This window comes from Panthera leo, chromosome C2, assembly GCF_018350215.1.
Source record: "Panthera leo isolate Ple1 chromosome C2, P.leo_Ple1_pat1.1, whole genome shotgun sequence".
In the NCBI taxonomy this organism is placed as follows: Eukaryota; Metazoa; Chordata; class Mammalia; order Carnivora; family Felidae; genus Panthera; species Panthera leo.
This window is the reverse complement of record NC_056687.1, coordinates 84,232,932-84,244,505: the sequence shown is the minus strand read 5'-3', so window position 1 is coordinate 84,244,505 and position 11,574 is coordinate 84,232,932. Positions and strand designations below refer to the sequence as shown.

Here is an 11,574-nt window from a genome sequence, read left to right as displayed (position 1 = left end):
AAAGAGGAGTCGGCAAGAAGCTGCAGACTCTGGGGAGAGACAGGCGCGATTTAATCCTACCCCTGGGATGGGGGCCAGGGAGACAAGAGGGCAGAAGCTGCACCTGGCCACACTCGCGGCTGGCCCCGCCCACCGGCTGACTCTGGTTCCCGAACGCTGCCGGGCGCGCCGGGCCCCAGGGTCCGCACAGCCCCTTTCGTCACGTCCGGGGGCGGGCCCGGGAGCCGGGGGCGGGCCCGGGTGCGGCTGGGGGGCCGGGCAGGGAGGGTGGGGTGGTGGTGGTGCTCCGGGTGACAGCGGTCAATAATGAAGGTGGCTGCGGCGTGGCGGCCGGCTCAGCTGCGCCGGGCGGGGGCGGCGCCGGGGCCGCGCCTGTAGGACCTCAGGGCCGGCGCGGCGAGATGGGGACCCGGCGCGGGGAGTGAGGTGGCGGCGGCGGCGAGCGGAACTTCAGCCAGAGGGGCACTCCCGCTTCCCCCTCTGGCTCGTCAGCTTCCACCTGCAGCCCCTCGGCCCCCGCGTGCCGCGGGACCGGGACGGCGACGGCGGGGGCATGTGGCGCTGGGTTCGGCAGCAGCTGGTAAGTGCCTCTTCCCCTCCCGGACGTCCGCCGCCGCGCGGCCTCTTGGGCCCTGATGGCGGGGTAGGGCTGGCGGCGCGGAGCCGCGAGGCCGGGGCTCGGGCGCCGGGCTAGGCCGCGACGGAGACTCGCGCGGGGCCGGAGCCGGAAAGCCCCTCACGGCCCCCGCACGCGTCTCGCCTCCGAGCCCCGGACTTCGCGGCCGGCCGGAGGCGGCTGCTTCCTCCCCGCGCTTCTGATTTCCTCCCTTCTCGCCGCTCCTGGCGCCACGGCCGCGAACCGGGGTCCGGAGCGGGTTCTGCGTCCCCCCTGAGGAAACAGGGCGAGGGTACGGAAAGAGACTGACTGTTGGGGAGAGCCAAGAGGCTTGTGTTTCCTGCCCTTAACGATTTGGGACACATTTGAGCGAAGGGGAGGGGAAGGACTTAATCTTCAGCCCCGTCTTGTCACTGTTTGCAGTTGGGGTGTCACGATTCAGTGTTGGAGTTGGTTATCGAGGAGGGTACCGTATCTCATGTAACCACTCGCCTCGAAAGAAATTTTACTCAAGGCCTGGGTGAGGGAAAGAAAATATTCCAACACCCCGTCTACTTTCGGAAAAGATTTGGACGAAAGTTAAGAAGAACTATGTTTTCCTTCTTACCCTGTCCTCACCCCACCTCAAGTCAAACTTTTGGAATGTGAACCTTACTTTTTTCCATTCTCTCAAGGCAGTTTAAACGAGACAGGTTTGGAACCAATGGTTAACTTTGCAGTTTTACTGCAACATCTGGAGGAAAAAAAAAAAAAATCTTAGAAAAGGGTGATTTAAAGCATATAAAAAGCGCCACCTTTCTCAGAATTAATTCAGAGAGAAAAATCTTTCCTGCCTCTTGGCAACTACAGCCCAGAAAATACAGCACTAAGGCAACAGTGACAATGAGGACAGAAATTGGTCCTGGCTGAAGAAGTCTAATCTTATCTCTATGATGAGGTCTTTTGCTGGCTGCTGCCTAATTTCTAAATCGCATTAATTAATGCTGCTACAACTCAGTATTTTCATTTACTACTTCAAAAGGCAGTGCAGCAAAAACGATTTTTGTGGCACTATAAAGATTTTGTGGGACTAAAGCATTGATACTTTTTTTTCCCTGCTCTAGAACAGCATTTTAATATTAAATCTGTTTTCAGAGCCAGCCTTCTCTTAATTCATTTTGCAAAAGGCATCGTGAAATATATTACTGGAAAAATATCTTACAAATTAACTGGAACTGCCAGCCACTTAAGTGTTGGCTTCCTATTTTTAGCTAATTGTAGATTCATATATATGCCTTGTTAGGAAACTAAGCTAATGATGTCATTATAACACGGTATTGTTGTAATACCCTGGCTTTATTGCAATAAGCCATAGCACAACTTGACTCTGGAAGTTAATGATTACAGATCTGATCTCATGCCTTTGATTTGCCAGTCTTTATATTTAGAAGATTTATTTAGCTGATGCTGTTTTTGTGTGGTAGGAAGATCATTATAAAGTGGTTTTCTTAAAGCTTTTCTAATAGATTAAGACACTGCACCTAAGTGTTAGGTATTTCTGTTAACCTGAATAAAATCTTGGTTGTATAACCACTCTCATCTTCAAGACAGGCAATCTGGTAATGTTTTTTAAAATGGCTTCAAAGGAACACAACTAAAAGGAAGGGCAGGAAGTTGTGTAGTTAATCTACAAGACAACTGCCTTACCCGGTAGTTAACAAGTTGAACAAGTTGCTGTGCATAAAAAATGCTATCTCTGACATCTAGTTGCACACCTCACTGGTTTTACTCTTAAGTTATCAGATCTAAGTATGTAATCAGATCTGTTCCAGTGTGGGAGTTTGTATCTCTGATTAAGTGTGTACAGTCACTTAAATTATACATAATGGATAGTGGATACACAGAGTCATGAAAGTTCATTTTACTATCCCAGGCCTAAACAGCTATTTTAGTTATTATGCCAGAAATTATTCAACTCAAAGTCTAGATTATACTTCCATTCACTCTGTGGATTGAATGTCTTTTAGCATTAGGTTCACTTTAAAAATTCAGGTAAGTGGGACAAACTTGGGGACATTAATAAGCAAATCAAAAGAATGGGTTTTTTGAGTTATAAACAATTCATTATATAAATCCTGATTTTAACAACTTATGTTGTCTTGCCAAAAAAGTTTCTTGTTATTTCATTACAAAAATAATTCCTATGCTCTAATAATTCCTAATTTAAGAAATCTTTGACTCTTTGTCTCCACACAGTATTTTCACTACTTGACACAGTGAGAAAACTCAAGTTGATGTTTTCCCCTTGAGGAAGTAGAGTGAAAAGAAAAAATTGGCATATCTTTTTTCTTTTTCTTTTGTTCTTTTCTGGCTCACAGTGCTGAAGTTATTTTATACAAAGAGAATTCTAAGTAGAATTTCTTATGATATTTTTCTGATACAATTAGTATTATAGTATACTCATTTCTAACAGCATATTATGTGTATTAACCCTTTAGAGATGACAGCACCTTGATTACAATAGTGAAAATGCCATTAGCTACTCACTGTATTCTAATATTTGGATTTGGATGGTAGCCATTAACCACATACGCTATTAAAATTAAAATCCAATTAATTAAATTAAAAACTCATGTGCTTATTAGCTACCACATTGGACATTTTGGAGTAGAACATTTTCATTATCACAGAAAATTCTATTGAACAGCGCTTCCTTAGACTTTTAAGTTAAAGTCTTTGCTAATACATATTTTAGTTGACATGTAATATTTCTTTACAGAACAATATAATGCTCTGTTTTTAAAGCACTTATTGTGTGCAGACATTATAATATGCTAAATATTGGGGATGCAAATGTAAGTCTAATTCATCTTTGTATGTTCAGTGACTCACTGTACTTGACATGAAGTAGACATTGGATACGTGTATGCTGAGTAATGAATAGGTAAGGAAAGAATGAGTCCAGAGTTATTGCTTCTGTGTTTAGAGATAAAATGACAAAATTCAAGATTGACCACTCCAGAAGAAAACTAGAAAACTACTGTAATTTTAAAAAATCCAACTTAATCTTGTCATGCCAGGATACTATTTCTTAAATTGTTCTGCCTTCAGATTTTGGCTGTAGTAAAAGGCCTGGTGAGATGGTCTTCTGATTTGCTGAGAAAAATGGGAAGCTAAACTAAACTCTTTCAACTTTCTGTTCTCTCACACTTACCAAACTTGTTTATACCTGTATTTAATTCTTCCCTTTCCACCTGTCACAAAGAAAGGTGTGACTGTCCTCCTTTCCAAACTAACTGATCTACTTGTGCTCTAGATCCTGTCTTTGATCTTGCTCTCCACATGCCCTATCAATTATCTATACTATGTTTAGTCTTAACTCTTTTCCTTTAACCTGTAAACATGTTGAAGTCTCCCTCTATTTTACTTTGTCGTGTACTTGTGGCTGTCAAATTATTTCCAATTTTCTAGAAAATAGATCTATATAATTGTGCTGTCCAGTACACTTGAAATGTAGCTAGAATTGAGATATTCTTAAGTATAAATACAGGATTTTGAAAACAGTAAAAAAAAAAAAAAAAAAAAGTAAAATGTCCCAATTTTTTATGTTGGTTACATGTTGAAATAATGGTATTTTTGATATATTGGGTGAAGTAAAATATATTATTTCAATTAATTTTACCTGTTTCTTTTTATTTATTTTTCTAATGTGGTTACTAGAAATTTAAAAATTGTATATGTAGCTTGCATTTGTGGCTTATGTTATAGTGTTTCTGTTAGTGTTGCTGTATAACATGAAAAGTGTGTTTGTGTTTCTGTATAGCACATGATATAAGCCTGGATAACTCACTCACTAGACTGTAAATATCTTAGGGTAGGGGCATATCTTATTCATCTTTATATCCCTTGTACTCAAGACAGCAGCTGGCCCATTCATAATAGATACTCACCAACCAAATGTTGGTTGAATAAATGATTATCAAATTTATTTCAGCATCAGTTTAGAAGTAGCTGTGTTCTTTGCCTTTCTCTCAAGAGTAGAAAAGGAGGCACAGGCCTATGGTAGTATCATTTTGGTATGGCTAAGTAAGTTTTAATCTCAGGAATTAGTGTTTAAGAACCTAGATCTTTGAATATTTGCTTCTTTTATCTCTGTGTTTAGACATATATTCTTAGACACCCAGTTTTTCATTTGATTAGGGAGGTCAAGCATTAGAGGAATACGAAATATCCCAGCAGCACTGAAGTAGGGACCTTGCTTAGATCCTCCAAAAGAACCTTATGATTGCCATTATTGTCATTAAATATCCCTTCAATCCCTGCAGTCTGTTTTCAACCTAGCAGCCGGAATGATTTTATTAAAACACACATTAGATCATGTAATTCAGTGTTTAAAACCTTATAAGGACTTGCTTTCTTGCTCAGAGTAAGAAACAAAGTCCCTGCTTGATCTGTATCCCTCTGTGCAACCTCCCCCTTCTTTGACCCCCCCCCCCCCCCCCCCCCGCCAAACTGCTTCTCAAATCCCATGTCACTTTTCCCTCACTTTGCTTTATCCACACTGGCTGCCTTGCAATTTATCTGAAGGGTCAGACATACTTCAATCTCAAGATCATTGTCCTGGCTATTACCTCTTCTAGGAATGTCAATCCCCCACACTGCCATCCGCTGGCTCCCTTATTCCCTTCAAGTCTTTATTCAATTGTTACTTATCAGTGAGGCTTTTTCTGGACATTGACTATAAAACTGTAAACCTTCCCAATACTTCCCTATTCCCCAGCCCTTTTTTTATTTCTCTAAGCACTTAACACTATTTAACATACTCTGTAATTTATTTATTTGTCTCATTTATCTCATGAAGGCAAGGATTTTTGTCTATTTTTAGTTCTCCATATAGCAAAAATTTTCTCAACTCTTTATCTACTTTTCAGTAACACCATTTCTTTCTCATTTAGTTATTTATTCACTTGAACATTTTCTGAACACCTAATCTGTGATAGCATGTTGCTAGGCTCTCATACTACAAAATAAAGCAACCTTGGCCCTACCCAGTCTTTTAGGAGGCTCTTCTTCTGAAATGGATATTTGGATTGTTGTCATTTTTTCCTATTACAAAAATGTTGCAGTGATAATATTTATGTTTTTGTGGTTTTTTTTTTTAATTGGAATACTTAGAAGTGGAATTGTTGGGTAATGGGGTGTATACATTATAACTATTAGCGTGTATTGCCAAATTATTTTCCAAAACATGTGAGTTCCTCTTTCCCTATATCTTCATCAACACTTTGTACTGTCAGACCTGAAAAAATTTACCAATTTTATGGGTGTGAATTGTATTTTATTTTGTTCTAATTTGCATTTCCCTGATTGCTAGTGAAATTCAAGTGTCCTGTATTTCATTCATATGAATATATTGCTTGTTTTTCTATTGGATAGTTTGTCTTTTCCTTATTAGTTCTTTCAATAATCTGTATTCTAATTCTTTGTTGCGTTTGTTGTAAATATTTTCTTCCAGTTCATCCTCCCTTGTATGTATTTAACTTTGTCGATGGTGTCTTTTTTTGACACAGAAATTTTAAAGCTATTTGTAGGTAAATGTATTAGGACTAATGATTTTATTTATAATAAACAAGTTTATTACTTGTTTAGATATTCCTTTCATACACCAGGATCATAAAGCTGTTTTTCTAGTGTTTTCTTCAAATTGTCTTAAAATTTAGTTTTTCAACATTTAGGAATTGATTTTTGTGTATGAAATAGAGAATTTATTTTCTCCCATATGGAGTTATTTGTCCCAGTACTTTTTATTGAATGAGCCATCTTTTCCCCCACTAATCAGTGTTGTTTGACTTCTCTGTCATATACCAGCATTCTCTTTCATGCATCTTGTTCTCTTCCTAAGTTCTGTCTTCAGTTTAATTCATCTGTTGATCTGGTGCGCCAGTAATGCACTTTTTTATTGTTTTTCATTTAATTCCAGTGTAGTTAACATGCAGTGTTATATTAGTTTCAGGTGTACAATCTAGTGAGTCAGTGATTCTATACATTACTCAGTGCTCATCATTATAAGTGTACTCTTAATCCCCTTTACTTATTTCACCCATCCCCACTCTGGTAACCATCAGTTTGTTGTCTATAGATAAGAGTCTGTTTCTTGGTTAATTTTTCTCTCCTCTTTTTCCCTTTGCTTATTTGTTTTGTTTCTTAAATTCCACACATAAGTGAAATCATATGGTATTTGTCTTTCTGTGACTGGTTTATTTTGCTTAGCATTATATGCGCTAATACTATATTTGCATTATACTTGTGAATGGCAAGATTTCATTCCTTTTTATGGCTGAGTAACATTCCATATATACATTTTCCTATCCATTTATCTATTGATAAAATGAGTTGCTTCCATAATTTGGCTATTGTAAATAATGCTGCTCTAAACATGAGGGTGTATGTATCCCTTTGAATTAGTGTTTTTGTATTTTTGGAGTAAGTACCCAGTAGTGTGATTACTGAATCATAGGGTAGTTCCATTTTTAACTTTTTGAACCGCTTGTTATCCACAGTGGCTACACCAGTTTGCTCTCCCACCAGCAGGACACAAAGGTTCCTACTTTTCCACACCCTAACACCTTTTGTTTCTTGTGTTGTTTTTTAAAAAAATTTTTTTTAACGTTTATTTATTATTAAGAGACAGAGCATGAGCATGGGAGGGGCAGAGAGAGGGGGAGACACAGAATCTAAAGCAGGCTCCAGGCTCTCAGCTGTCAGCACAGAGCCTGACGCGGGGCTCAAACTCATGAACTGCGAGATCATGGCCGGAGCCGAAGTCAGATGCTTACCTGACTGAGCCACCCAGGTATCCCTCTTGTGTTTTTTATTTTAGCCATTCTGATAGGTGTGGGGTAATGTCTCATTGTAGTTTTGATTTGCAGTTCTTTTATGATGAATTATGTTGAGCATCTGTAATTCTTCTTTGGAGAAATGTCTACTCATGTCTTCTGCCCATTTTTTAATTGGATCATTTGTTTTATGGGTGTTGAGACGTATAAGTTCTTTATTTTGGATACTAACCTTTTATGGATATGTCACTTGCAAGTATCTTCTCCCATTCAGCAGGTTGTCTTTTAGTTTTGTTGATTGTTTCCTTCACTGTGTAGAAGCTTTATATTTTGATGTAGTCCCAATAGTTTATTTTTGCTTTTATTTCCCTTGCCTTCAGAGACATACCTAGAAAAAAGTTGCTATGTCCAAAGTCAGAGAAATACTGCCTGTGCTCTCCTCTAGGATTTTTATAGTTTCAGGGGTCACATTTAGGTCCTTAATCCATTTTGACTTTATCTTTTTGTATGGTGTAAGCCAGCGGTCCAGTTTCATTCTTTTGCATGTAGCCATCCAGTTCTTACAGCACCATTTGTTGAAGAGGCTATCTTTTCCTTATTGCATATTCTTTCCTCCTTTGTCAAAGATTGACCATATAAATGTGGGTTTATTTCTGGGCTTCTGTTCCATTGAACAGTGGGCCTATTTTTGTGCCAGTGTGATAGATAGCATTTTGATTACTGCAGCTTTGTAGTGCAACTTGAAGTCTGGGATTGTTATACCTCCAGCTTTGTTTTTCTTTTCCAGATTGTTTTGGCTATTTGGGGTCTTCTGGGGTTCCATACACATTTTAGGATTGCTTGTTCTAGTTCTGTGAAAAATGTTGGTATTTTAATGGGAGTGCATTAAATCTGTAGATTTATATATGGCCTTTATTATGTTGAGGTATGTTCCTTCTGATCCTACTTTGTTGAGGGCTTTTATCATGAATGGATGTCATACTGTGTCAAATGCTTTTTCTGCATCTATTGAAATGATCATATGGTTTTTATCTCTTTTATTGATGTGATGTATCACATTGATTGACTTACAAATATTGAGCCACGCTTGCATCTCAGGGATAAATCCCACTGATCATGATGAATGATTTTTTTTAATGTATCATTAGATTCAGTTTGCTAATATTTTGTTGAGGATTTTTGCATCTGTGTTCATCAGAGATATGGCCTGTAGTTTTCTTTTTTTCTTTCTTTTTTTTTTTTTTTTTTTTTTTTTTTGTAGTTTCTTTATCTGGTTTTGGTATCAGGGTAATGCTGGCTTCATAGAATGAATCAGGAAGTTTTCCATCCTCTTCTATTTGTTGGAATAGTTTGAGAAGAATGGATATCATGTCTTCTTTAATGTTTATTTATTTATTTATTTATTTTGAGAGAGAGAGAGAAGGAGGGCAAGAGGATGTGCGAAGGGGAGGGACAGAGAGAAAAGACAGAGGATCCCTGGCAGGCTGTGTTGTCAGCGTGGAACTGGACATGGGGCTCGATTTCACAAACCATGAGATTATGACCTGAGCCAAAACCAAAAGGTGTATGCTTAACTGACTGATTCACCCAGGTGCCCCTTTATCTTCTTTAGGTCATTTTGTTCAGTAGAATTTATCTATGAAGCCATCTGGTCCTGCCTGGACTTGTTTGCTAAGAGTTTTTTGATTACTGATTCAGTTTCATCACTGGTAATCAGTCTGTTCAAATTTTGTGTTTCTTCCAGATTTAGTTTTGGGAGGTTGTATGTTTCTATGAATTTATCTATTTCTTCTAGGTTATCCCAATTTGTTGGCATATAATTTTTCATAATATTCTGTTACAATCTTTTGTAGTTTGTGGTGTCAGTTGTTATTTCTCTCCTTTCCTTTTTCTTTCTGATTTTATTTGAGTGTGTCCCTCCCTCCCTCTCCCTTTAATGAGTCTGGCTAAAGGTTTATCAATTTTGTTGATATTTTCAAAGAACCAACTCCTGGTTTTATTATCTGTTCTATTTTTTAGTTTCTATTTATTTCCGCTGTAATCTTTATTATTTCCTTCTATTAGTTTTGGGTTTCATTTGTTTTTCTTTTTCTGGATGCTTTAGGTAGAAGATTAGGCTGTTTATTTGGGTTTTTTCTTTTTTAGGTAGGCCTGTATTGCTATAAACTTCCCTCTTAGAACAACTTTTGCTGTATCCTAAAGACTTTGGACTGATGTGTTTTCATTTTCATTTGTCTCTGTGTATTTTTTTTTTATTTTGTCTTTGATTTCTTGGTTGACTCGTTCATTGTCTGGTAGCATTTATTTAACCTCCACGTATTTGTGAGCTTTCCAGGCTTTTTCTTGTGGTTGATTTCTAGTTTCATAGCATGTGGTCAGAAAAGATGGTATGACTTTGATTTTTTGAATTTGTTGAGACTTATTTTGTGGCCTGACATGTGATTGTTGATTTTCTGTTTAGATCATCTATTCATTAATGTAACTGGGGTGTTATGCACTGTCTTAATTATAGTATTTTTTATAAAGTCTTGATATCTGGCTGAACAGAACCCCCAATCCTTTTTTTCTTTCAGAATTGCATTGATCTTTACCCTTCCATATGCTATTTTTAATCAGTTTACCTACTTCTGTGGAGAATCATTCTAGGATTTTGATTGACTTTGCATTTAATTTGTTAAGTTTCTTTTCATATTTTTCTCTTTGATGAGGTAGACGCTATGTATTTTATTATTTTCTAGCTATACCTATATATTGAGTATCTCTATCTGCCTACAAATAATATAGGGATTTACATTTTAACTCAAGTATTTCCACTCTCACTTTTCACATTACTATTACATAATAGTTTAGCTCTACTTTTTTCCCTTTTACCAGCTTTATTGAGATTTAACTCACATACCATACAATTTACCCATTTAAAGTTTCAATTTTTTTAGTATATTCATAGAATTGTGCAGCCAACACCATACTCCAATGTTAGGACATTTTTATACCCCTAAAAGAGACTATGTTCCCAGTAATTCTCACTTTCCATTCCTCCAAACGTGTAGCCCCCAGCCCTAATCAGTCACTAATCTCCTTTCTGTCTCTATCGATTTGCCTGCTGTGGACATTTCATATAAACAGCATCATACAGTATTTGGTATTTTGTGACTATTTTCTTTCACCTGGCATAATATTTTCAAGGTTCATTGATGTCATAGCACATATCAGTAATTCATTCCTTTCTTTGTCAAATAATATTTCATTGTATGGATATAGTACATTTTGTTTATTCATCAGTTGGTGGACATTTAGTTTGTTTCCACCTTTTGGCTAGAAATAACACTACTTTGACCTCTAATGGACAGGTCTTTGCATCCATATATATTTTCATTTCTCTTGGGTTTATACCTAAAGTGTGGAGTTACTGGATCATATGGTAACTCTATTTTTAACTTTGTGAGGAATTGCCAAACTATTTTCCAAAGTGGCTGCACCATTTTACATTCCCACCAGCAGTTTTTAAGTGTTCCGGTGTCTTCATATCCTTGTCAACTCTTGGTTTTGTCTTTTTAATTATAGCCATCATGGTGGGAATGATACCTCATTGTGGTTTTGATTTACATTTTGCTAATAACTAATGATTTCAAACATCTTCTCATGTCCCTGTTAGCCATTTGCACCTTTTCTGGAGAAATGCCTATTCAAATCTTTTTGTCTATTAAAAAATTTTTGAAGGGGGCACCTGGGTAGCTCAGTTGGTTGATCATCTGACCCTTGACTTCAGCCCAGGTCATAATCCTAGGGTCATAAGATTGAGCCCCACGTTGGGCTCTGTACTGAGTTGAGCCTACTTAAAATTCTTTCTCTCTCTGCCTCTGTCCCCCATTTGTGCATGCTCGCTCTCTCTCTCTCTCTCTCTCTCTCTCTCTCTCTCTCTCATAAAATTAGAATACTTTTAATTGAGTTCTAAGAGTTTTTTTTTACTCTAGATACAAGACCCTTAACAAATAAATAATTTGCAAATATTTTCCCCCATAATGTGTGTTCTAGTTCTGCTTGTTTTTAAACTCAAAACATTTTTTTCCAACTTTTTAGCAGTTACTCATTTTTATTTTCTACTAAAATTTAATGATTTCTTTTACTTACCGTTGTTTCTTG

At 37.8% G+C, this 11,574-nt stretch overlaps 1 protein-coding gene across 7 annotated transcripts in view; it reads left to right on the top strand.

Moving 5' to 3' along the window:
* Positions 1-326: 326 nt before the first annotated feature.
* The window catches only part of ATP11B (ATPase phospholipid transporting 11B (putative)), a 130,292-nt gene continuing 119,044 nt past the window's right edge, over positions 327-11,574 (top strand). For 6 of the 7 annotated variants that reach the window (XM_042902946.1, XM_042902945.1, XM_042902947.1 and 3 more), the window contains exon 1: positions 329-580. In XM_042902946.1, coding sequence (XP_042758880.1) covers positions 554-580 — 27 coding nt within the window. In that variant the 5' untranslated portion in view covers positions 329-553. Of the gene's footprint in view, positions 581-11,574 lie in introns of all 7 variants that reach the window. The other variant, XM_042902952.1, reaches the window with a different exon arrangement.